General features: G+C 43.7%; 2 protein-coding genes across 3 annotated transcripts in view; both read left to right on the top strand.

Moving 5' to 3' along the window:
- Positions 1 to 23: 23 nt before the first annotated feature.
- Positions 24 to 22,623, top strand: Rab2b (RAB2B, member RAS oncogene family). The gene is made up of 8 exons (XM_075949423.1): positions 24 to 232; positions 446 to 517; positions 4,201 to 4,268; positions 9,582 to 9,664; positions 9,817 to 9,909; positions 17,959 to 18,070; positions 19,416 to 19,484; positions 20,582 to 22,623. The coding sequence occupies exons 1-8, from the start codon at positions 187 to 189 to the stop codon at positions 20,687 to 20,689; spliced, it is 651 nt and encodes a 216-aa protein (XP_075805538.1). The 5' UTR covers positions 24 to 186; the 3' UTR covers positions 20,690 to 22,623.
- A 3,272-nt stretch (positions 22,624 to 25,895) lies between these two features.
- Positions 25,896 to 27,059, top strand: part of Chd8 (chromodomain helicase DNA binding protein 8) — a 71,341-nt gene continuing 70,177 nt past the window's right edge. For both annotated transcript variants that reach the window (XM_075950339.1, XM_075950342.1), the window contains exon 1: positions 25,896 to 25,988. The gene's annotated coding sequence lies outside the window, so the exon portion shown is untranslated. The remainder of the gene's footprint in view (positions 25,989 to 27,059) is intronic.

Genomic DNA, 27,059 nt, shown 5'->3' on the forward strand with positions numbered 1-27,059 from the left:
CCTAGAGGCGGCGTCGGGTTCTCGGGAGCCAGCGAGGATTCCTGCGGAGAGCAATAGAGACGCGGCCCGAGCTAGAAGGGCTGGAGCGGAGGCAAAGCGGGAGAGCGGTAGATTGGGTGGCTAGAGAGGTCGGAGGTAAGTGGCCGGAGGAATCAGGCGGACCCGGAACACAGACGCCTCGGGACCATGACTTACGCTTATCTCTTCAAGTACATCATCATTGGAGACACAGGTAACCCGCGGGGCACCGCCGTCGGGGCCGGGGCCCACCTCCGAAAGCGGCCTGGGGGCGGGGCGGGGCGAGTGGGCCGGGCGAGCCGGGGCGAGCGGAGGGGGCGGGGCGAGCTCCGGGGGCGGGGCTCTGTCCTCTCCCTGGACTCTGGGCCCCTCCCGGGAGCCCGCGGCTTCCCGGGTGGCGTGTCCAGTGCACACCGTCGTTTTTCAGGTGTGGGGAAGTCATGCCTCCTCCTGCAGTTCACCGATAAGCGGTTCCAGCCCGTGCACGACCTCACAATAGGTAAGCGTATCCCCTCGTTCCAGAACCGAGGAAAGCTGTCTGACTGAACTGCTGAAGGAGAAAGTTCACAGCCCCGGTGTTCTAAGTAAAAAATTACGTCTCCCTGCCTTAGTCCGAAGGCATGGTATATGAAAAACGATAAAAGCTGGTAATAGAGGGTAAATAACTGAAAGGTGACGTGATGGACGTGAGATAAACACTAGTTGCCATAGCATTTTTTTTTCTTCAAATGCAACTTGTATGTTTATGGAAAATCCCACGAAAACACAACTGCGTATTCAAAAACTCATCTGTACTTAACTACCAACCTCACGTTTTTTGAAGTAAACACGGACAAACGATTCTTTTTGTGTTGGAGAGGAAAAAGTCCATTTAAGAGCCATCCTAGTCCTTCCTTCTCTTCCTCCTCCCACTTCTCATTCTCATGCTTTTTGAGACAGGTTCTGCACTTGTAGTCCAGGCTAGCCGCACAGTCACTCTATAATGCACACTGACCATGAATTCCCAGAGATTCTCCTGCCTCAGCCACCGAGTGCTGTGATTGCAGGCATGCACTGTCAAACGGGCTTCATTTTGTTTTTGCGCCAAATACTGGCTTTGAACTCCTTGTGTAACCTGAAGATGCCCTTGAACAGTCTTAATCTTACTGTGCCTCCATCTTCTAAATGCTGAAATTAATTGTGCTCAACCTTGTTGGTTTTTGTTGTTGTTTTAGTTTCTTATTCATTTATTAATTATTATTATTATTATTGGTTTTTCAAGACAGGGTTTCTCTGTGTAGCTGTTCTGGAACTAGCTCTGTAGACCAGGCCAATCTCAAACTATTTATTTATTTATTTATTAAAGATTTCTGTCTCCTCTCTGCCACTGCCTTCCATTTCCCTCCCCCTCCCCCAATCAACTCCTCCCTCTCTCATCAGCCCAAAGAGCAGTCAGGGTTCCCTGTCCTGTGGGGAGTCCAAGGACCTCCCACCTCCTTCCAGGTCTAGTAAGGTGAACAACCAAACAGCCTTTTGGTTTCTTGAGACAGGGTTTCTCTGTAGCTTTTGGTTCCTGTCCTGGAACTAGCTCTTGTAGACCAGGCTGGCCTCAAACTCACAGAGATCCTCCTGCCTCTGCCTCCCGAGTGCTGGGATTAAAGGCGTGCACCACCACCACCTGGCTGAAATTACATTCTTAACTATTTTGAAAGAACGGAAAACTGACAGAACTGACAGTGATTTTTTTTTCTTTTTCAAAAAGTACCTTTTGGTGCTGGAGAGATGGCTCAGTGGTTAAGAGCATTGACTGTTCTTCCAGAGGATCTGAGTTCTATTCCCAGCTACCACATGGTGACTCACAGCCATCCGTAATGAGATCTGGTGCCCTCTTCTGGCATGCAGGCATACATGGAGGAAGAATTTTGTATACATAATAAATAAATAAAATCTTTAAAAAAAAGTATCTTTTGACTTTTGATGAGGTAACAGGTGGAAACAATTTTTTTATCTTATAGATTGTAGCATTTAAAGTAGAAATATTATATATAGAGAGGATATCTACATAGGATGACTGAATTGGTATAGCATTTCTGAAGGTAAACTGGATTAATTATCTTGAAAATCTGAATTCCTTGTGCTATGTGCAAAATACCGTATGAAAATAGAAAAGGGGACAAATTGTCTGACTTATGATGCAATGTTTTAAACATGACTGTTTTTGGAATATTGTTCTTGAGATGAATTTTACCTTGAAATAGAAGAATGACAAAAGCCTTATCTGTTTGCCTGTTTCCATACCGCTTTGAGAGAGGCAATTCTGGTGAACTCTGGGAATTACTGGTGGTTGAAGATATTTTGTCCTTGAACAAGGCAACTTTCTTCCTTTCTTTCTCCTTTCTTCCTTTTTTCTCTTTCTTTTTTTCTTCTTAATGTGTGTTGTGTTTTTTTCAAGACAGTGTTTTTCTGCACATAACAGCCTTGGCAATCTCAGAACTTGCTCCATAGACCAGACTGGCCTTGAACTCACAGAACTCCACCTGCTTGTTGTCAACTTTCTTAATTGCACATGAAAATAATTTCAGAATTGCAGTAAAGAAGTGCTGACTCAGGGCTGGAGAGATGGCATAGCAGTTAAGAGCACTGGCTGCATATATGTGTACAGGTGTCTGCAGGGTCCCCTGGAGCTGGAGTTAAAGGTGCTTGTGAGCCATCAGGCATGGGAACCAAACTCTGGTCCTCTCCAAGAGCAACAAGTGCTCTTAACTACTGAGCCATCTCTACTGAGCCATCTCTGCAGAGCCCTGCCCCCGGGTCTTTTTTTTTTAAGATTTATTTATTTATTTTATATGCATTGGTGTTTTGCTTGCTTGTATGTCTGTGTGAGGGTGTTGGATCCTTTGGAACTGGAGTTACAGACAGCTGTGAGCTGGCATATGGGTGCTGGGAATTGAACCAGGGTCCTCTCGAATCGCAGCCCTTAACCTCTGAACCATTTCTCCAGCCCTGCCTTCCCAACCAGAGACATTTTTGTTTTGTTTGTTTTTTTTGTGAGACAGGGTTTCTCTGTGTAGCTTTGGATCCTGTCCTGTCTTAGAACTCACTCTGTAGATTGGGGTAGCCTCGAAGTCAAAGAGATCCACCTGCTTCTGTCTCCTGAGTGCTGGGATTAAAGATGTGTGCCACCACTGCCTGGCCCCAGGGTCTTAATACAGTAAATTTTGTCCTGATTTTAAAATCAGAACAGTGAGAATATTTGTATTTTTAAATTTTAATTAGCTTTATTCCCTTATCTACATTTGGGTGTATTACCACTTAGAATCCACTTATTTATTCTTGGTGCAAGGGATTAAACCAAGAAACTTATGTCTTTTGCAATTGCACAACCACTGAGGTATACATAGAGATGTAGAATGTGATGTTTTTTTCAACCTGTGCAGCCTCAGGCCAACCTTGAATTTGTTACACAAGTGATGATGACCTTGAACTTCTGATCCTAGTGTTCCTGCTGCCTCTACCTCTTGAGAGCTGGGATCAGTCATGTACTGCCATGACCACTAAAGGGGTTTCCGTGTGTGTGTGTGTGTGTGTGTGTGTGTGTGTGTGTGTGTGTGTGTGTGTTGCGCGCGCACTCGAGTGAGCATGCAGGTGCCCATGGGTTCCAGAAAAGGGATCCCTTGGAGCTGGAGTTACAGGCAGTTATGAGCTATCTGATGAGGGTGTAGGAAACCAAATTCCGGTCCTCTACAAGAGCAGTATATGCTTTTCTTTCTTTTTTTCAAGGATTTATTTATTTATTACGTATTATTTATTACGTATATAGTATTCTGTCTACATGTACCTTGTGGACACTGGGAATTGAACTCAGGACCTCTGGAAGAGCAGTCAGTGCTCTTAACCTCTGAGCCATCTCTCCAACCCCATGCTCAGTTTTGTTTGATTCTAGGGATTGAGTCCAAGGCCTCATGCATGTTAGGCAAGTTCTTTATCAAGTGAGTGACATCCCCCTAGTCCATGGATTTTTAATTCTAGAAAAGAAGTCCAAAGGAATACAAACTTAATTGAGCAATAAACTGCAGTAATGGGCTGAATGTCAGTGAGTGAAGACAAAACACTCATGCTAACACTTTGGGGGAAAGTATGCACCTCCAGATTAACATGTATGTGTTCATAACAGCCGTATCCGTTCTCTGTCTTCACTGGCAGGTGTGGAGTTTGGAGCGCGTATGGTCAACATTGATGGAAAACAAATCAAACTGCAAATCTGGGATACGGTAAGAGAGGGCGAAATAATTTAATACCAGACCAAGACCCAGTTATAACAGTAAAAGCTAATGTAGCCATGTGTGGTGCTATACGCCTGTAGATTGAAAACTATAGGATGAGGCAAGAAGCTGAAGAAAGGTCAAGCCAAGAGGGATTACATACTGAAATACTCAGATGAAAAAAAGTCACACTTTTTTTTTATTTTAAGTGGCTCGATTTTGTGTGCCAGTGGTGGTGTATGCATTCAGTCACAGCCCTCAGGACACAGAGTTGGGCAGATCTTTGTGAGTTCAAGTCCAGCATGGTCTACAAAGCAACTTCTAGGACAACCAGGACTAAACAGTGAAACCCTGTCTTGAACCCCCCCAAAAAAGAGACATAAGTAATACAGTAAAATATAAAAAACAAAGTTTATGTAGCAAAAAGTACATTTCCTTTTACATAAGACCTTTTCTGTTCCCACACTGTGGCTATTTTGCCAGAGGAATCTACTGCTAATGATTTAGTGTATATGCTTTCAGACTTCTGTGCATTTAAATTTATAAATAATAGGCATTTTGCCAGGAATGATGGTGCACACTTTTAATCCCAGCACTGGGGAGACAGAGACAAACAGGATCTCTGTGTTAGAGGCCAGACTGGCCTACATAGTGAATTCTAGTCCAGCCAGGCTACAGAGTGAGACCTGTCTCAGTAAAACAAATAAATATAAATAAGTAAATATAAGTACAAGTATACAGTAGAGTTGTTTTCTTTATTATTATACTATGTTCTGCCTGCCTGTTTGCCTACAGGCCAGCAGAGGGCACCAGTTCTCATTACAGATGGTTATGAGTCACTATGTGGTAGCTGGGAATTGAACTCGGCCTCTAGAAGAGCAGCAGTCAGTGCTCTTGACCCCTGAGCCTTTCCTCCAGCCCAAGATTTTTCAAAGACTTTTTAAAATTTATTTACCACTTGTGTGTGGCAGGATTTGCGTGCAGCCTGGTGCATGTGGAAATGAGACACCTGCTTTGTAGAGCGGACCTCCTCCCAGCTTTTCAAGGGTTCTGTGAGCGTTGTCAGAGAAGTGTGTATGGATTGGTGGATATTTAGGTTGTTCCTAAAGCCATTGCACAGCTTATTAAACACTCTTTTATTATAATATTATACAAATATTTTATTTATTTATTTATTTATTATGTAAACAATATTCTGTCTGTGTGTATGCCAGAAGAGGGCACCAGATCTCATTACAGATGGTTGTGAGCCACCATGTGGTTGCTGGAGCAGGCAATGCCCTTAACCGCTGAGCCATCTCTCCAGCCCTATTATACAAATATTTGAGAATTTCTGTGGGCTATCTTCCTAGAAATAGGAAGACAGGGGCTGGAGAGGTGGCTCAGTGGTTAAGAGCATTGCCTGCTCTTCCAAAGGTCCTGAGTTCAGTTCCCGGCAACCACATGGTGGCTCACAACCATCTGTGGAGAGGTCTGGCGCCCTATTCTGGCCTTCAGGCATACACACAGAATATTGTATACATAATAAATAAATAAATATTAAAAAAAAAAAAAGAAATAGGAAGACAGCCAAAAAAAAAAAACCAACTTTTTTTAGGGCAAAGTTTGACTTGGTTTACTAGAGAGATTGCCTTTGTGTGCAATGTTTCATTTATATTATTCCTTCCTTAAAGGAAATATTGTAGTCTCAATTCTAGTTAAGGAGAACTAGAAAATAGTTCAAAATATTTAGCTAAAGTCTCTTCCTGTTTTTATTTAGTTCTTATTATTTGACCGTGGTTGTTTTTTTTCCTCAGACTTGCCTCATTTGGCCAGTTTTTGTTTTAGTACTCTGCCCCCATAAAGCCTATGGACTATGACTTCATTGTCAGGGTTTGCGCCCTGTTTCAGTCCCCTCACACTCTCTTCTGCTGCTGTTCTGAGGCCATTGTCATTCTTCACTCACAACTCGATGGTGTTTCCGTTAACGGGAGCCCCCATCCAAGAGTGAAGCCAGTGGAGATAAAAGACCAGTATAAGTTAGCTTCTGCCTTTTTGACTTAAGTTAATGTCACTTAATTTTTTCTTTTTAAAAACAGGACCTCAGATAGCCCAGGTAGCTGTGTAGCTAAGGATAACCTTGAACTCCTTATTCTCCTGCCTTCATCCCAATTACAGGTGTGTGCCACCATATCTGTATAAAAAAATAAATGTTTTAGTTCCAAGAATAAAATCTAGTAGATGCCAGCTAGTAGTATGGCCAGGGCCATGTGCTTGATAGCTTTTTTTTTTTTTTGACAGGGTTTCTCTGTATAATACTGGCTGTCCTGAAATTCACTCTAAGACCAGCCTGGCCTTGGCCTTGAACTCCTGTAGATCCACCTGCCTCTGCCTCTCAAATGGATTTTTTATTTTTTTTGCCTTAAGTGCTGACATGAGAAATGGTTGGGTCATGAAGAAAGTTTAGAGCCACAAATGTATGTTATGTAGATAGGGCTGGAGAAATGGCTCAGTGGTCAAGAGCACTGGCTGCTCTTTTAAGGGACATCGGTTTAACTTCTGGCACCCACATGACAGCTCACAACTGTCTGTGACTCCAGTTGCAGGGGATCTGGCACCCTCACACAGACATCTATGCAAATTTTAAATGAAGAAGAACTGCATGGCAAGCTTGGCATGTTGGTGCATGCCATCTCAGCACCAGGAGGTAGAGGCCAGCCTGGTCTACATAGAGTTCCAGGCTAGCCAATACAATGAAACAAACAAACAGACAAAAAAAAAACCAAGCAGACAACACTTCTCCCACACACACCAACAAAGCAACAACAAAAATCAAAACGGAACCCAGCATCTGGCTTATAGCTGATATTTCAAACTCTATATCTTACTCTCTGGTGGGAGAAATTAAAAAGCTATGGAGTCTCTTCACCGGAGATCCACGTATCACTTGATGTTGGTGGCTGGCCTGCACCTGTGTCCCACCTGTTGTTCTATTGCTGTGAGAAGACATCGCGACCAAGACAGTTCTTAGAAAGAAAGCATTTAACTGGGCACTTGCTCACAGTTATAGAGGGGTATTCAGTGGTCATCAGAGCAGGGAGCAGACTGCCAAGCACTGGGACAGCAGCTGAGAGCTTCACCTGATCTGCAAGCATCAGTCAGAGCCCAACCCCAGGGACACACTTCCTCCTACAAGGCCACACCTCCTAATCCTTCCCAAACAGTTCTACTAACTGGGGACCAAACATTCAAAAATGAGCCTATGGGGCCATTCTCTTTCACACAACCTGTATGCTGGTCCCTAGCAGGATGGAGCAGGAGCTCCTTGAATTCATGGCTGACTGAGCTATGTTGAGAGTTGTACTAGTCAAGGCTACAGAGTGAGACTCAGATTCACAAAATAAAACCCAGAACAAGAAAACTCCATGTTAGTTGTTAGTTAGTTAGTTCAACCATTTTTAACTGAACATGGACAAGGATATTTGAGACTGATGTAGACCACCTAAGTGGAAGTGGACAGCCTTCCTAGCATCCTGGCTTCAATGGTCCTGAACTTGACTGGATGTTGAGGAGTTTCCTGGTCCTCTGCTGGAAGTCACTGTCTTTTTTTGTGTTGTTCACTTCCCCACCCTGTCTATCCCCCGCCACACACACACCTTGTATTTTTGAATCAGGGTCTCACTGTGTAGCTTTGGATGGGGTAGCAGTCTTATTTTTCCTCTCTCAGCCTCCTGTGTGTAGCAGCTTACCTTAGAAGGAATAAGGAGGAAGGTTTTCAATAGAGTAGAGGAGAGCAAAAGATGAGCCTAGCGTGGTGGCGCACACCTTTATTCCCAGCACTCAGGAGGCAGAGGCAGGCGGATCTCTGTGAGTTTGAGACCAGCCTGGTCTATAAGAGCTAGTTCCAGGACAGGCTCCAAAGCTACAGAGAAACCCTGTCTCAAAAAGCCAATAAATAAATGAATGATAAGAGTAAACAGGACCCTAAAGGAGCTAGGGTATATTATATGGCAGAGTAAATAGAAAATTCTATGGAGCCCTTAGTGGACAAAGGTGCTTTTCAAATCTTACAGTTGTATTTAGAATCACCAGTAAAAGGCTAAGCAATTGTGTGATGCTGACAGAGCCTCACATGTTGTCCCTCTAGGGAGATGACCACTGTAGGATAGCGGACTCTTTTATACCCTACTTTAGATTGTAAAGCTCCAAAGCCACAGAGAATCCCTGTCTTGAAAAACAAAGAAAGGCCGGGCGATGGTGGCGCACGCCTTTAATCCCAGCACTCAGGAGGCAGAGGCAGGCGGATCTCTATGAGTTCGAGACCAGCCTGGTCTACAGAGCTAGTTCTAGGACAGGCTCCAAAGCCACAGAGAAACCCTGTCTCGAAAAACCAAAAAAAAAAAAAAGAAAAGAAAAAGAAAAAGAAAAACAAAGAAAGTATCTAGAGCACGGGAGGAATCAATTCTCAGTTATAAATAAGGCAACATTTTGGTCCCATTACAAATGAGATAAGATTATGAACAGGATTGTTTGTTTGTTTGTTTGTTTTTCAAGATAGGTTTTTTGTGTAACCCTAACTGTCCTGGAACTTGGTCTGTAGACCAGGCTAGCCTTGAACTCACAGAGATCCACCTGCTTCTACCTCCAAGAGCTGAGATTAAAGGCTTGTGCCACCACTGCCCAGCTGTACATGATTCTTTTAAGGAAAACTCTCCTAGGTCCTGAACATCATTCTCTAGTCCTTATTCCTATTTTCTACCACAGTGTCTTAGCAAAGAACTTCCAGGTAGTCTTGCTGTTATCAGAGAAATCTAAGGGCTACTTAGCATAAACTCAGTTGCTCATATCTGAATTTCTGCATTGTTGTGTTGGAATGTGCCTTCCACTGGACAGGGTATTGACATTCTAAGGCATTTTTTTTTGCAGATAAATTAATAAGAACAGAAAAAGTAATGTAGCATATTCAACATAATATTTGGGATTGAGTTTTTAGCCCCATTTCCAGTTTTGCACTAGGGGCTGTTGGGAAATGCATAAGTTGTGGGTGTCATGCTGTTAGCATTGAGTGTCTGGGACCTAAGGGTAAGAATATCTTGTAGTTTGGTGGACAGTCTCATAGGAGTAGTAATTGACCTACCTGCACTCTCTGTCACACTCTTATTGAACAGTAGCCCACTTGGGCTCCTCCCTGGACAGGCAAGTTTCTCTCTAATTTCTTATTAATCTAGCATAAGTTTCTTCTTTAGTTAAATTCTGTGTTTTAGGGTGGCATGTGAGCAAGTTTCTGTCTCTGGAAATAACCTAGTTTTACTGGGATTTTTTGTTGCTGTGTTGATGGTAAAGGCTGGGCAAGAGTCCTTCCGTTCTATCACCCGTTCCTACTACAGGGGAGCAGCTGGGGCACTGCTGGTGTACGACATCACACGGTGAGTGGACAGGCTGCGGGGCAGGGGCGGGGGGCACCTGGGCTGACTTCTGCCGCCCTTTGCACACATGTAACTTCCCTTCTCATGTATTGGAGCAACTTTGGCTTTTTGAAACAGGGTCCTGACCAACATTCTAAATTGTTCGGTTGTAGACGTGAAACCTTCAACCACCTGACCTCATGGTTAGAGGATGCCCGCCAGCACTCCAGCTCGAACATGGTTATCATGCTGATCGGAAATAAGAGGTAAGGCTTTGTCTTTGTGAGTACCAGTTACTAGGAGGCACCAGACACTCCCTCCGGATACTGGATTTCTTTTTGTTCTGTTTTGTTTTGTTTTGATTTAGAGACAAAGTAGTGCTAGATGGCCTAGAATTCACTCAGTAGCCCTGGCTAGCCGAAAACTTTATTTATTTATTTATTTTTAATATTTATTTATTTATTATGTATACAGCATTCCTTCCATGTATGTCTGCAGGCCAGAGGAGGGCGCCAGACCTCATTACAGATGGTTGTGAGCCACCATGTGGTTGCCGGGAATCAAACTCAGGACCTTTGGAAGAACAGTCAGTGCTCTTAACCTCTGAGCCATCTCTCCAGCCCCCTGGCCGAAAACTTTATGTGACCCTCCTGATTGTAGGTGTGCATCATCTGATTGACACTCAATTTATTTCTTTCGTGTAACAGCCATGGCTGGCTTGGAACTCATTTTTTGTAGACCAGACTGGCCTCAAACTCACAGAGATCCACCTGCCTCTGCCTCCCAAGTGCTGGGATTAAAGCATGCGCCACCACTGCCCAGCTCAGACATTGAATTTCTTGATACTCAGACTTTCTTTTTTTTTTTTTTTTTTTTTTTTTTTGGTTTTTCGAGGCAGGGTTTCTATGTGGTTTTGGAGCCTGTCCTGGAACTAGCTCTTGTAGACCAGGCTGGTCTCGAACTCACAGAGATCCGCCTGCCTCTGCCTCCCGAGTGCTGGGATTAAAGGCGTGCGCCACCACCGCCCGGCTTCAGACTTTCTTAATATATCATCTTAGTAAGAAAATGTTACTGTGGTAAGATATGCGTAAAATTTACCATTTTAACTACTTCTAGGTGTATTCTATAGCCCTAAACATATTAGAATTGTTCTGCAGATCTCACCATTATCCATCTTCATAACTTTGTCATTTTCGCAGACTTTGGAACCTTTGAATTATGCCATCTGCCTTGACCTTGGTGTCTTCCTCACCGTCCGCCAACAACTTTTCTGCTTCTCTTTGTTGTTGTTGAAGCTGGGCCTGTAACTTAGGCTGGCCTCAGTCCAACTAGATAGCCTAGGCCTAAGTGCTGGGGTCACATGAGTGTGCCATCACACCCGGCCTCTAGAGTCCCTCTTTCTTTCTCTTTCTCTCTCTTTCTTTCTTTTTTGAAAAGATTTATTTATTATGTATACAGTATTCTGCCAGCTTGTATGCCTGCAGGCCAGAAGAGGGCACCAGACCCCATTACAGATGGTTGTGAGCCACCATGTGGTTGCTGGGACTTGAACTCAAGACCTCTGGAAGAGCAGCCAGTGCTCTTAATGTCTGAGCCATCTCTCCAGCCTCTAAATTCTTTCTTTATAAAATCAAGTACTCGGGATTGAGATGCATGATGTGAAAGACATAAAGAATGAATAAGTACCACATACCGTATGCACCTTATAAGTAGAATTACACAATGCTTGTGCTTTTATAAAATGCTTGTGCTTTTATAAGTGGCTATCATAATGTCTTCATGCACTATTATAGCATATTATAGCATGAATCAGAACTTCCTTTTTCTGGATTATAGTATTTATTATTACATTTCATTCACCTATCTTTCTGTGGACACTTGGGCTGCTGCCACTTTTCGACTATTGTGACTGATAATGTCATGAACACGGGAAGAAAGATTTGACTGTTGAGATTCCTGCTCTGAGTTCTTTTGGCTATGTAGCCAGTCAGATTGCTGAATCTATGGTAGTTCGGTGTTTCGTGTTTGAGGAACCACCCATGCAACAGCACCATTTTGCATTCCTGCCAGCAATTCACAGGGGTTCCAATTTACATTTTTGGCAAGACTTTGTATTCATTCACAGTTTAAGTTTTAAAAATAATTTTAAAATTTTTTAGTTTTAAAATACAATTAAAAAATTGTATCCATAGGCTAAAAGAAATGCCTGGCTGAGTTAGATCTAAGTCAGGTGTAGTGGTGCGTATCTATTTGAGACAGAGGTAAGAGCTTCACAAGTTTAAGACCAGTCTGGACTATATAGCAAGTTCTAGGCTAACCTGGCTTATATATCAGAGCCCTGTTCTGTCTCAAAAATTAGGTTAGGGCCAGGGAGATGTTTGGTGGGTGAAGGTAGGGGTCACAGCGGCAGCCTGAGTGCACTGCCTGGGCTGCATATGGGAGAACTGGAGAGTGGCTGTGAGGGCTGTCCTGTTGCCTCCATGTGCACACGCAGAGACGCGCACACACAGAGGCAGAGACATGCACACGCAGAGACGCGCACACGCAGAGGCAGAGATGTGCACACGCAGAGACGCGCACACGCAGAGGTAGAGACATGCACACGCAGAGACGCGCACACACAGAGGCAGAGACGCGCACATGCAGAGGCAGAGATGTGCACACGCAGAGACGCGCACACGCAGAGGTAGAGACATGCACACGCAGAGACGCGCACACGCAGAGGCAGAGACATGCACACGCAGAGACGCGCACACGCAGAGACGTGCACACGCAGAGACACGCACACGCAGAGGCAGAGACGCGCACACACAGAGGCAGAGACATGCACACGCAGAGACGCACACACGCAGAGGCAGAGACATGCACACGCAGAGACACGCACACGCAGAGACGTGCACACACAGAGACATACACATTGATCAATAAATAAATGCAGTAAAAAAATCAAAGCCAGGCAATGATAGCATATACCTTTAATCCCAGGAGGCAGAGGCAGGCCGATCTCCGAGTTCTAGGCCAGCCTGATCTATAGAGTGAGTTCCAGGACAGCCAGGACTTCACAGAGAAACCTTGTCTCAAAAAACAGAAACAACAACATAATAATATTCAATGAGCCAGGCATCACCATGTAATCCTAAAATCTGAGGAGTAGAGGTAAGTGGATCAGGATTTTAAAACTGTCTTTGGTAATACAGAGAGGTGGAGATTAGCCGGGCCTAAATGAACCCCAAAACAGGCTGGAGAGATAGTTCCCATTCCCAGCACCACTGCCTGGAACTCCGGCTGTAGGGGCTCTCACACCCTCTTCTGGCCTCTATATGTACCCAAACAAAAGTGGCATACATACACAGAATTTTTTTTAAAAAAAAATCTTAAAACATGAACTAGATCTAAATAACATTTTGTTTGGGTCATTAGGATGGCTCAGTAGGTAATGACACTTGCTGCCAAGACTAATGACATAAAGTTTGATCTCTGGATCATACATGGTAGAAAGAAAGAGCCAACTTTTCCCACATATTACCTTTGACCTCTACATATATGGCATGTCACATGTATACCCACACGGGTAGACACATGCACACACACAATAAATAAGTACAGTGTATTGAAAACAACATACTTCTCTGGAGACAGAACCTTGGGTGTCGTGGGCTGGTCTTAACACACTGTGTAGCCAAGGGTAATCTTAATCTATTAATCTTCCTGCTTTTATCTTCTCAGTGCTGGGATTACTAACAGTAAGCACTGCATACCTGGACTGAAACCAGTTCTTTGTGCATATTAATCAAGCATTCTACCACCTTAAGTCCACACTGTGGACTCTGAAATAATAATGTAATTGTTATGCCCACATCATGAGCCCTCCAGAAACCACCAGGAGTCTGAGTTCATATGCAAATCAAAGAGCCATTATTGCAAACTTGGACTTGGCCTCTCCTTCCGCTCCAACACAGCAGTTGGATCAGGGAGAGCATTGTGCTTAGCTATGGCAGGGTTTTTAAGGAGTAAAGGATGGGGGTAGGGGAATTCCTGACTCACATGGGGGTTGAACTCCTGATTGGACAGGACTGGGGTTACAGAAGTCTTGTCAAACAAAGGTTGGTACTGGTGTTGCTGCAAGGAACCTGGCAACCTATGTACAAGTTAAGGAAGCTATTTTTAAAGTTCTGGAGCCCCTGGTGCTTGTTTGTCTCAATTCTGATTGGTCCCTTCAGGGTACAGTCTGTAGTTTTTCCTGGTTATTGGAAAGGTGAGGCCTAGGCCTCAGTATCCCTGTACTGTTTGTCTGCAATCTATCACTGCTGCACTAATGTTGCTAGGCCTCCTCAGTAACAACTATTTGAAGAATTGTAAGGATAAATTAAAAGAAAACTATTTCCTTTTTTAAAAAACTCCATTCTTACTGGGTAGTGGTGGTACTGCATTCCTTAATCCCAGAATTTGGGAGGCAGAAGCAGTGGATCTCTGAGTTCACAGCCAGCCTGGTCTATGGAGTGAGTTCCTGGACAGCCACAGCTACACAAAGAAACCCTGTCTTGAAAAACAAAAGCAGCCAGGCCGTGATGGCGCATGCCTTTAATCTCAGCACTCGAGAGGCAGAGGCAGGGGGATCTCTGTGAGTTCGAGGCCAGCCTGGACTACAAGAGCTAGTTGCAGGACAGGCTCCAAAGCTACAGAGAAACCCTGTCTTGAAAAAAAAAAAAAGAAAGAAAAACAAACAAACAAAAAGCAAAATTCTGTTTTCAAATTGCAATAGTTGCTATTCACCTGTGTATCTGTTTCTTTATGCATAGTAAAGCATGGGAATCAGCAGTGGAGTCTTCCACTCTCATTTCCTATTACATACTGATTTTGAAAATTATTATTACTATTACCATTATTTTATTTTCTGAGATAGAATTACACCATGTAGCCCTGGTTGGCTTGGGATTTGCTCTGTAGACCAAAATTCCCTGGAATTTACAGAGATCTGCCTGTCTCTGTCTCTATAGCACTAATAATAAAAACCCAGATACAGATATTGGGGTTCAAGCTGAAGATCAGAAAAGCAAAACAACCAAGTTACTAGAGAAGTCTTACCTCTACCAAGGCTGGGAGACTGCAGACTGAGTCCTGATCCTCTGTCTCCTCCCCTTTAGTGTTGGGATTAAAGGTATGTAACTCCCTTGTATTGGGATTAAAGGTGTGAGCCACCACCACCAGGATCTATTTCTGCATTGATTTTGTCTAGCTCAGGGTGGCCTTGAACTCACAGAGATCTGTCTGCCTCTGTCTCCCAAATCCTGGGATTAAAGGTGTGTGATGCCACTGCCTGGCCTCTAGTGGCTTAGTATTACCCTCTGATCTTCAGGCAAACTTTATTTACTAAAACATAAATAAAATATCACTATATGCCTCCGGAGTGCTGGGATTTAAGGTGTGCATCACACCCAGCTTTTTTTTTTTTTTTTAAATATTTATTTATTTAGTATACAATGTTCTGTCTGTATGCCTACAGGCCAGAAGAGGGCGCCAGACCTCATTACAGATGGTTGTGAGCCACCATGTGGTTGCTGGGAATTGAACTCAGGACCTTTGGAAGAGCAGGCAATGCTCTTAACCACTGAGCCATCTCTCCAGCCCCCACCCAGCTTTATTTTCAATTTTGAAACAGAATTTACTGTTATAGCCAGGCTGGCTTTCAGTCACAATCTTTTAGTCTCGGCTTCCCAAGTACAAACTTTGAACACTTTGTGTTTTTGTCTTGTGCCATTTGTGGTGTGTGGAAGCCAGGATGGACATAGTTGCAGGGGAATAGAAGGCAGAAGCTGCATTTTTATGTTAATTTTTGTTGATTTGATGTTCTTTCTTTCTTTCTTTTTGGTTTTTCGAGACAGGGTTTCTCTGTAGCTTTGGAGCCTATCCTGGAACTAGCTCTTGTAGACCAGGCAGGTCTCAAACTCACAGAGATCCTCCTGCCTCTGCTTATAGTGATGGAGTACCAACCTTCACAACATGAGGAACTGTATTAAAGAGTCGCAGCATCAGGATGGTTGAGAACCACTGAGCTGCAGTTGGGAGAGGAGGGAGCCCCAGTTGAAAAAATGCCTCTATAAGACTGGGATGCAGGTGAGCCTGCAGGGCATTTTCTTTTTTCTTTTTTTTTAAAAAAGATTTATTTATTATGTATACAACTTTCTGCCTCATTTATACCCACACGCCAGAGGAAGGCACCAGATCTCCTTACAGACGGTTTAGAGCCACCATGTGGTTGCTGGGAATTGAACTCAGGACCTCAGTGCTCTTAACCACTGAGCCATCTCTCCAGCCCCCAGGGCATTTTCTTAATTAGTGATTGATGGGGGAGGACCCAGCCCATTGTGAGTAAGACCACCCTGGGCTGGTAGTTTTGGGTTCTATAAGAAAGCAGGCTGAGCAAGCCATGAGGAGTAAGCCAGTAAGCAGCACCCTTCCATGGCCTCTGCATCAGCTCCTGCCTCCAGGTTCCTGCTTTGAGTTTCTATCCTGACTTCCTTTGATGATGAACTGTGATGTGGAAATTTAAGTTAAATAAACCCTTTCCTCTCTGTGAGGGCAAGCTGTGAAAATCTAAGTCTGGGCAGGTCACCCAAAGGAAATTCTTTACTTCCTCCAACCATTATTACCTGGGACTCTGGCCATGGATGAAATTCCATGGAGGCTGGAGTCTCAGTTGTTTACCCCAAGACAGTGCCAGGCTGCAGGAGGAACTTCAAGCTGAGATCACTCACTCGACCCCCACCCAAGAACAGACCATTCAAAGGAAATTCCTGGCATTCCAAGCACTGTAGATAGAAACACCTGCCAGTTACCAGGAAACCCTAGGTGAATGTCAGCCAATCAGGGGTCTTAAAACCACAGAAACCCCTCACCCCCACCTTTACTACTATAAAACCCTATTGTAATTGAACTCGGGGCTCTCCAGTTATTCCAGTACATTGGACGTGCGGAGAGTTTGCAAACTCGATTAAAATAAAGGCTCTTTGCTTTTACACACGGGACTCTTGGTTTCCTCCTTGGCTTGCAGGGGCATCACACTCTCCAAGTTTCTTTTGGTCATGGTGCTTCACTGCAACAATAGTAATTCTTTTATTTGTTTGATTGCTTGTTTGTTTTTCAAGACAAGGTTTCTCTGTAGTTTTGGATCCTGTCCTGGAACTCCCTCTGTAGACCAGGCTGGCCTCGAACTCACAGAGATCCATTTGCCTCTACATCCCAAGTGCTGGGATTAAAGGTGTGTGCCACCACCGCCCAGCAACAATAGTAATTCTAACTAACACAATAGATTTCTTATTCTTTTTCATGATTAAAAAGCCAGACTATAGAATCTCTCAGACAAAATTTCCCATTTGAAAAACCAAAGCCAGGTAGGTCAATCTGTTTTCACCAGCTTTCAATTGTAGATTTCCCGGCCTTTCCATGCTACTTCTCTCCATTTCTGCTTTTGGCTCTTCTTTCCTGTTAGACCATAGACCCATATCACTTTCTCTAATTATGAAGTGCGAAGTCTCCCTTATACACACTAGAAAGGACTGTTCTCCTTATTTCTGAATTAATCTCTCTTGAGTTCATTCTAGGAAAAGAAAGTATCATCACTATAGGGTGAGATCTCCTTCAATTTGAGCGCTACTAAATAGCACCTCACTTTATCATCTCTACTGTGTTATCCTGGATCCCATTTGAAAAGTCACAGGGTAGCTGGGAGTAGCTGCAAACACCAACACTCAGGAGGCAGAGTCAGGCAGATTTCTGTGAGTTCCAGGCCAACCTGGTCTACAGAATGTGTTTCAAGAACAGCCAGGGCTACCCAGAGACACCCCTGTCTCAAAAAACACACAACAAACAAAGAAACAAAGACATAGGGTACCTCGGGTGAGTGAGGTTTGCTCACTTCTATGTAAGCCTGTTCTTGTAACAGAGAACAGTAGTATCTTCAGCCATGCAGATGCTACTGTGAATGTAAATAATACCTCCCAAGAGACTGCAAGATTATCATAGGGTTCACACCTCTCAAGCATTAGTTGGCAGTTAACTATGATGGGATCCTTTTAGAACTATGGTTACCACCTTCTCTTAAATCTTTAAAGTTTTGCCTGGAGGTGGTAGCGCATGCCTTTAATCCCAGTACTTGGGAGGCAGGTGGATTTCAGTGAGTTTGAGGCCAGCCTGGTCTACAAAGCGAGTACCAGGATGGCCATGACTGTTACACAGAGAAACCCTGTCTCAAAAAAAAAAAAAATAAAAAACCTCACAAACTTTATAAAGTGTTCTCCCTAATTAATCTCTTCTAGTGATCTAGAATCCCGGAGGGATGTGAAAAGAGAAGAAGGAGAGGCCTTTGCTCGGGAGCATGGCCTTATATTCATGGAGACATCAGCCAAGACGGCCTGCAATGTTGAAGAGGTATCACTACAGGGGAGTGGGGAAAGGGGCTGAGAGGCTGTGCTGTTGTAGTCTTCAGAATCCTCTTTTCCAGGGGATATGATGCAAAGGATGCATTGTGGTCAGAATTGTTCCATTTTCTTCCACCCTAATTCCTAAGGTTTTACTTTTACCTTTTTATAACCTTATTGGTATGTGAGGATTAGATACCACTGTTACTTACAAGTCACTTCAGTTGGGAATCTGACAGAAACTGTCCTCATGGTGATGACAGGTGTTGACTGCATTGCCTGGCTGAGTTGTTTGTTTTATTTGCGCTGGCAGCTAACCTATAACCTAGGAACATCAGTACCTGAATACAGTAGCTTCACCTTTTTACAACTGTACTTAATGTGTTTCCTTGTGGTGGTGGTGGTGGTGGTTTTATTTCTTTAAATACGGTCATGCTATACAGACCAAACTACCCCAAAACTTGCTGTGTAGCTCAAGCCGACCTCAAATTTGCAATCATGGAATATATTAGTCCCTGGAGTATTGGGATGATAGGTATGCATTCCATATCTACTCAATGACTTCTACAAGGACATTTGTGGAAATTATACTTTTTTTGTTTGTTTTTTCAAAGATTTATTTATTATGTATATATACAGCATGTTTGTCTGCACACCAGAAGAGGGCATCAGATCTCATTACAGATGGTTGTGAGCCACCACATGGTTGCCGGGAATTGAACTCAGGACCTCTGGAAAAGCAGTCAGTGCTCTTAACCTCTGAGCCATCTCTCCAGCCCTGTTTGTTTGTTTGTTTTTTAAGACAGGGTTTCTCTGTGTGGCCCTGACTCTCCTGGAACTCACTCTGTATGCCAGACTGGCCTCGAACCTAGAGATCCGTCACCTGAGTGTTGGTATCAAAGGTGTGCGCCACTACTTCCTAGCTAAGATGGTCTGTTTTGTTTTTTGAAACAGGATCTATGTAACCTTGGCTGGCCTAGAACTTACTACATAGACCAGGCTGGCCTCAAAGTCATAGAGATCCACCTGCCTTCTGACTCCATAGCGCTGGGATTAAAGGCATATACTACCACCATGCTTAGCTGAAATTTTCTGTATTACCGCCTTCTACTGTTTCTTAAGATTTCAGTTAGTTAGTTAGTTAGTTTGAGGTAGAGTGTTTCTGGTAGCTCTGGCTGATCTGGAACTTACTGTGTCGACCAGGCTGGCCTCAGACTCCTCAGTGGTGAAATTACAGGTATGAACCACCACAGCCAGATCCTTAATTCGCCAAAGTAATCCAAATAGGGATATTTGTATTTCTCTCATCTCTTGATTTAAATTTAAGATTGATAAATGATTTATGTCTCCCTCAGGCCTTCATTAACACAGCCAAAGAAATATATAGGAAGATCCAGCAGGGTTTATTTGATGTCCACAATGAGGTAAGAAAGGCTGGAGCTGGAACTGGCAGTTACCTTGATGGAAGCACCCTAGAATGTCAGCATTCCTGCCTGACGTCAGACCAATCAATCACAGCTGTCAATTCAAGCTTTTTTTTTTTTTTTGGTGGGGGCAGTTGAGACAAGGTTTCTCTGTAGCTTTGGAGCCTGTCCTGGAACTAGCTCTTGTAGACCAGTCTGGCCTCAAACTCACAGAGATCCGCCTGTCTCTGCCTCCTGACTGCTGGGATTAAAAGGCGTTGCCACCACTGCCTGGTGTTTTTAAAAAGTACAGATGTCTAAGAACCCATCATCAGTTTCTGTTTTCTCTCAAGTCTGAGCCCCACAGTGCTGAAAGAGATAAGTTGGTGGTCTACAGACTTATATGAGTTTTTTTCTTCTTGACTTCAGTTTACTATTCCAAAATTTGAGAGAGAGCTAATTCGTAATTGCTTAGGAGGGGAAGGTCTGGGACAGGACAAAAAATGATCATATGCTAATATGCCACTTCTCTTTTGCTTCACTTACTTAAAGAAAGTATGTGTATGTGGTATGCATGTGTATCTTATACATGTTCACATGTGTGTAAGCAAAAGTGTGGGTGCTCATGTGGACGTCTAATGTTGGCAGCAGGTACCTTCACCGTTGGTCTTCACCTTACATATTGAGGCGCGGTGTCTTGCTGAATCCAGAGCTTACTATTTAGACTAGTGTGACTAGTCAGTTTGCTGTAGGGATTCCCTGTCTTTGCCTCCCGAGGACTGGGATTGAAGGTGTGCTGCCATGGCCCCTCTGGCCCTTATATGGCCTGTAAGGATCTAAAGTGTGGCTCTCATGTTTACATGGCAAGTACTTTCCCTGCTCAGCCATCTCTTCAGCCCCCTTAGTTCTCCTGCTCAATTCTGCACACAGCTATGAGATTTATGCGCAACAGCCCCAAAGCTACCTCTGGTCGCCCCGCATCATGGCCAGATTTCTCTACAGCCGTGTGAGGAGAACAAGATTCTCAGAGTTTATCTGAAGATTTCTCCTTTATCCCCAACCTTACTCTCGTTCACTTCACCACTGATGTCGGAATTGTTGCCTTTTTTCTTTTGCAGGCAAATGGCATTAAGATTGGGCCCCAACAGTCAATTTCAAAATCATCAGGACCAAGTTCCTCGCAGCGGAACTCTTGTGACATAGGCTCTGACTCTGGCTGCTGCTGACCATCTGACATCTGGCCTGAACTCTTTTTTTTTTCCTTTCCTGGAACAGCTTCAGATTAATCAGCTTAAAAAAGAGGTCTTACTTGCTTTGGCTGAGAGCAGGCTCTTTTCAGTGTGTGATGTTTCACCCTTCACTTAAAACACCAGGAGAAAATTGGGCCCTTACTAACCTGTCCTCCATTAGGGCCACAAGTAACCAAATAGATCAGGGCTCCTCTCATCCTCTGATTTCTAAAATGTTAGGATCAAAGTTGATTGTCACAGTAGTTAAAAAATAAACAACTTACTAAGTATCTACATCTGTTTGCTAGGTGTGGTGGCACATACCTGTAATTCTAGCGCTCAGGAGTTTTGGCAGGAGGATCTCCATGAGCCTTGAAGTCAGTCTGGGCTACCTAAGTATTACCAGGCTAATAGTATACACAGCTAACATAGTATCATCCTGTCTCAAAAGGAAAAAGTAGAGAAAGGAGAAAAAAAATCCATATATCTGTTCTTCACCTAATTTTTAGTAGCTAGGGTGAAGGATATGCTGATGGAACATTTAGGACTAAGGATCTGCATAATTTGGATGATAGCTCTGTATATAGTAATTTCATTGAGTTTATTTCTTTGCCGTGGAAACCCGCTTGTCATTTCATAAGAGTTCCTCTAGAAGCTGGGTGCCTCGGTACCATCTCATTCCTAGTTTCTTTTTATTTATTGTGCACGTACAGAGCCCACCGCCTTGGTTTTTGAGACAGCATCTCTCACAGGAACCTGGAGCAAGGCTAGCTGGCCCTTCTCATTGTTAGTTCCTGGTTGTTAACTACAGAACTTTGAGAGCAGCAGAGTTGGTGCTATACCTGTAACCACATCGTTTACTTAAGAAAATGTTAGTTTTTCATTTTGTTTAGGGGACCAGTTCTAGCATTACAGTTTCTTTCACCAAATTGATTCCTACTGTTTCATCCTTTCTTTTGCCTCATTTTTCGTTTTGATGTGCGTGCCTGCGCGCATGCGTGTCTGTGTGTGTGTGTGTGTGTGTGTGTGTGTGTGTGTGTGTTGTTTGAGAGGGGCTGTGCTAGGGATCAAATCTAAGTTCTTGAACATGCTAGGTAAGTGCTATACCACTGAGCTGTACCCTTAGGAGCTTTCTCTTTTTTGTTTTGAGGCAAGTTGCCTAGGCTAGCCTTGAACTGTAGGCCTTAAATTTGGGATCTTGATATACTCCTAACCATATCTATTAGACTTGTACTCTAATCCATCTAATTGGCTTACTGAAAATGACATATTTCTCCCAACTTCTATATTTCTGCACATGCTCTTCCCTCTACTAACATTCTGCTGACTTTCTCCTTGAGGAGATTCTTGGTGACTGGCCTAGAGAGTTTAAGAAATGATTAAACACAGTGTCTCTTAGCATTCCTATCTCAGTTATTCATATGTGTATCTATTTGTTTTACCTTGTAAATATGTTTTGTAGGTTTTATTTTTTGGAGGGGTTCTGTCTCATATAGGATGTAAGCTCTGTGAGAGCAGGGTCAATGACATTCCCAACCCATCACACCATTTTTACCTGTGCAATTTATGATCTGGAATTTGAGTGACATACTTTAAAACTTAAGGCTTTAGACTTTAAAAGAAACAAAAGGCCTTAGAGTTGTGTCTTTGTAAATGTTTTTGTTTTCCCCATCTGCTTATCCTGGGTTCTCTGCTGCTCTTCTCTCCTGCCTCCATTCCGTGCCAAATACAGTAGGAACGCCTGCAACAAGACTCATCTGCTCTTAGACTGTGTGATGCAGTTACCTCTGCTTCACCCAGTGCACCACCTTCTGGGACAGCTGCTTTCTTTTTTACTTGTCTCATTTTCTTTCACAGCGCTGAGGTCTCACCAAATTTTCTAATTTTTATTGTTAATGACTGTTTTACTATTAAATATATGCATGATCCAAGCTGCTTCTATTTCATGTGTCATTTCTGATTATACCATAAGTGTAAGTAGATGATACCCTCTAGAGTGTTGTGTCAAACATACCGCCTTCTCAGAATTGGTTTATACTGAATTCTAGCCCTGGTAGAAGCAGTAAAGTCAACATTATATCACAGGAACTTAGAGGACATATGGGCATTGAAGTAATTATGCTTTTGCTGTTTTGTTTTTTAACACTACTCATTCCAAAAAGATTTGTTGGTTGTTGAGTTTTATTTAGTCTGTTTCCTTACCAGGCAAAAAACTAAAGTATATAATTTAGTATGTTTCTTTTTTCATTTTTCCCTCCCTCTCTTCTTTTCTCTCTTTCTTTTTTTAATAAGACCATATAGCCCAGGCTGGCCTAGAACTCCTGATCTGCCTATCTTAACCTTCCGAGTGTTGACTGTGCCAACACACTCATCAATGTTGTAGTTTCTATTAAAAAGTTTTTCTTTAAGCCGGGCGGTGGTGGCGCACGCCTTTAATCCCAGCACTCGGGAGGCAGAGGCAGGCGGATCTCTGTGAGTTTGAGACCACCCTGGTCTGCAGAGCTAGTTCCAGGACAGGCTCCAATACCACAGAGAAACCCTGTCTCGAAAAACCAAAAAAAAAAAAAAAAAAAAAAAAAAAAAAAAAAAAAAGTAAAAAAGTTTTTCCTTACTCTTCAATTCTTTTTTTAGCAGTTCATAAGGATTAGAGAATTGGCCAAAGACAGTATTTTGCCTACAGCTGTTATTCTCAGTGTGTGAAAGGGAAGCATTCTAAGTGTTGTTGGAGCATTAGAAAAGGGAAAAAAACCTAATTCCCATATCCAATTGTATTGTGTTTTATAACCTCTGTTAGGTATTTTTTGTCATTTTGAAAGGAAACAGAAAAGAATGTGGCTATAAATTCATGACCTGAGTCGAGTGACCATGAGTGTACACAGAAACATCTCGCACCCACGTGTGCTGAATGGTAATGAGGAGACACGCTGGCTGTCAGTTGGCTTTTGAAGCCATGAACACTGACAATCATGTAATTTATAGGAACAAATCAGTGTAATTAGCAGAAATCATTAGATCAGACACTTTCCCCCTTGCTACGATGCTTATAATGACTTCCTTTGTTGGTGGGTCTTGTATTCTGTACCAGAAAATAGCTAGAACCGTGATAGCCTCTTATTATAGAAACCATTAATAATTGAGATTGTGCCTCTTTGCATTTGCACAGACACTGTTTACACAAAACATTGTTCTCATAAATCCTAATACTTCAAATTTATACAGTAGTATTTAGAGCTAGGAAAGAATTTCACAAAGATATATTCAGTATACAAGGACAATTAGTGATCAAGTCTTTTTTCTCATAAAATATTACATGATTTTTTGGGGTTTTGTTTTGTTTTTGTTTTTCGAGTCAGGGTTTCTCTGTATAGTCTTGGCTGTCCTAGAACTCTATAGACCATGCTGGCTTCAACTCACAGAGATCTTCCTGCCTCTGCCTCCCAGTGCTGGGATTAAAGGCGTGCGCCACCACTTAGCTTGACATGATTTCTTAACTCTATGCCCATGCATAGAGTTATGCTACTTTTTGGAAAATTCCCTTAATAACTGAAAAGCCTCCATCCATGAATCTTGAAAGAATATATTTTAAAGATTTTTGAAAGACTAGAGAGATGGCTGAGCTGTTGAGCATGTACTGCTCCTTCACAGGACCAGAGTTCAGTTCTATGTCCTGCATGTTGGATGGCTCATAGCCCCCTGTAACTCCAGCTTTACTTTGTGCCAGCATCAGCACTCATGCACATACATATACACATAATTACAAATATAATAAAAATATTTTTAAGAGGAAGTTTTGTAGGTCTTGCCATGCAGCCCAAGCACCCTGACAGTTTCCAGTAGTGGTATTTAAACAAACAAACAAACAAACCCCAAAACTAGTGTGAAACTGTAGTTGGCAGAACTCTAGAAAATACAGGAACACCTTTCTCAGTTCATTCCTCAGATGAAATTTTGCTTCTTTCCAGCATAAATGACCCTGCCAATGATCCCTCTTCTAGGACTTATTTGCCCTGTGTGTATTCTTGAATAGTTTGAACTATTGGTAAACTTATTTAAGGTCCTTAAGGTGTTGGTGCTGGTTGTTTTGTTTCTTTGAGACAGGGTTTCTCTTTAAAGCTTGGAACTCACTTTGTAAACCAGACTGGCCTCTAATTCACAGAGATCTGTCTGTCTCTGCCTCCCAAGTGTTGGGATTAAAGGCGTGCACGACCACTGCCTGGTTTAGATCTTTTTGTTTTGTTTTTGTTTCTGTTTTTTTGAGACAGGGTTTCTCTGTGTAACAATCCTTTAGACCAGGCTGGCCTCGAACTCACTGAGATCCTCTGCTTCTGCCTCCCAAGTGTTAGGATTAAAGGTATGCACCACCACCGCACCACCACCTCCCGGCTGGTCTTTTTGTTTTTTTTTTTTTTTAAGTGAAATTCCTTGCTCCTATTATTACTAAATGACTCAGTATTTTGGGTTGCTAAAATCAGAACAGGGGACTTGGGGTATGGTGGCACAGGTCTTAAATTCTAGTACTCAGCAGCAAGAGGTAGCCAGGTCTCTGGTTTTGAGGCCAGCCTGGGCTCCATAGCGAGTTCCAGACCAGCCAGGGCCAACATTAACACCCTGTCTTAAAAACCAATGCTGGAAAATCTTTAATAGATGCATAGGTAAGCTTGTAGAATGGCTATGTAAACTGTAATCTGTGTCGATAATCCTGTTTATAAAGGATCACCCCCAAGAACTGGTCACACATAGGTCATTCGAAAAACTTGATTTTGTTGACTTTAATGATAAAACAGCATCATTCCTACATCTAAGTGAGAGGATAGTGGGGCTTGCTCCCAATCACGTTTTCCACGTTATTCCCAGAGTCCGTCACCCTGACCAATAGGTGTCATGAGTATGTGAAGGGAGAGTATGTTGGGGCAGGACCCAAAGGTGGGTGTTCACGGAGCCAGCCGACCTGAGACAGGCAGCAGGTGCGGCCCGTGTCTGGGGTACCCCCAGTGGCTGGGGTCAGAGGCCGGTGCTGCCAGCCCGCGGGGCATTTGTATTTCCAATCAGGCAAATCTGCGGATGCCTACGCAGCCTTCTCAGCCCCGGGTCCGCCCAGCCGTCGGAGACTTCCTGGACGGCGGCCCGTTCCGGCCCTCCCATTGGTGGGCGGCGGACGGTGGGCGGGCCCCCGTGGAGGCCTAGCAAGCTTGCCTGCAGCGAGGGCTGGCCGTGCTCCGCCGGAAGGCGCCTTGTTCTCCCGGACGGCGGATCGCAGTTCGGCCGGGGAAGGAAGCTGGCTGCGGGACCGGCTCAGGTAAGCCTGCGGCACGCGCGCCTCTGCCTAGCCGGCAGTGGGTGGGGTCACGCGGGCGCTCTTGGGAGCGCTCGGGTGCGGGGATGCTCCTTTGTGAGAGGCCGGCGCCCGTCCCTGCGCGGGGCGGTCGTGGAGTTTGGAGCTTGTCATCGCCCTCCTGGGCGAGGCGCACACTCGGGGCAGCTGCCTTGCTCTTCTTCCTCCTTCGCGGGAAGAAAAAGTCTCCTGCTCAGTTTGGTTACTCCGTACTTTGGACTCAGAAGTGTGAGGCTAGGGTTTTATTTTGTTTGGCTGTTTTTGTTTTCTCTCCGGTCTTTTCTGTGTTTTAGTAAACGTGGGTAGAAAAGCATGGGGTGAGCGTGCGTAGATTTGTTATGTACCCGATTACTGTGGGGCTGTTGCAAAGTAGAGATGATGGGGAACCCGCTCAAGTCTTGTCTTCTTTGACAGGTCTGCAGGTTTTGACACATTATGTAAACTTTTCACTAAGAGAGGACCCCTCTCTCTGTCTTTTAGCGTATACAGTTTTGTTTTGTTTTGTTTTACCTGTCTCCGGTGTCTCCAAAACTGTGCCTGCCATTTGCTGCATCTGTGCATATGCAGCAGCTCCTCTTTAAGGGGTAGTCTGTAAAGGCTTCCTAGAAGAGGTATGTAGTGGGCCAGTCTTTGCACTGAGTGAGCAAAGTGACTGTTAAACACTACGCAATTTTCTTTTAAAGGATAGACATAATGGGGCATCTCAGACACAAGTGAGAAACTGCTCTGTCAGTGTCCGCTGTATCCTGCCATCTCATTTCTCTTCTGAGTTTGTTAACGCAAGAGCCTCTCTCTCTTACTGGCTTTTCCTAGTGTCAGCGGAGATCACATCGGATACTGGAAAGTGAACTTGTGATTTGGATGCCATTCCCCACCCCCCACCCCCCTGAAACAGGATTTTTGACTGTCCTGGAACTCATTTTGTAGACCAAGCTGACCTCGAACTCAGAACGATCCTGTTGCCTCTGCCTTCCCAGTGCTAGGATTAAAGGTGTGCACCTCTCTCGATCTCTCCTTAATATTTATTTACTTATT

Source organism: Microtus pennsylvanicus, chromosome 15, assembly GCF_037038515.1.
Source record: "Microtus pennsylvanicus isolate mMicPen1 chromosome 15, mMicPen1.hap1, whole genome shotgun sequence".
Lineage (NCBI taxonomy): Eukaryota > Metazoa > Chordata > Mammalia > Rodentia > Cricetidae > Microtus > Microtus pennsylvanicus.

What these genes read in the sequence shown, in the direction of transcription:
- Rab2b (XM_075949423.1), top strand. Translation starts at nt 187, where the DNA reads ATGACTTACGCTTATCTCTTCAAGTACATCATCATTGGAGACACAG. An exon ending in AACTGCAAATCTGGGATACG is followed by an intron (nt 4,269 to 9,581) that starts GTAAGAGAGGGC and finishes TTGATGGTAAAG; the next exon opens with GCTGGGCAAGAGTCCTTCCG. An exon ending in CGGCCTGCAATGTTGAAGAG is followed by an intron (nt 18,071 to 19,415) that starts GTATCACTACAG and finishes TGTCTCCCTCAG; the next exon opens with GCCTTCATTAACACAGCCAA.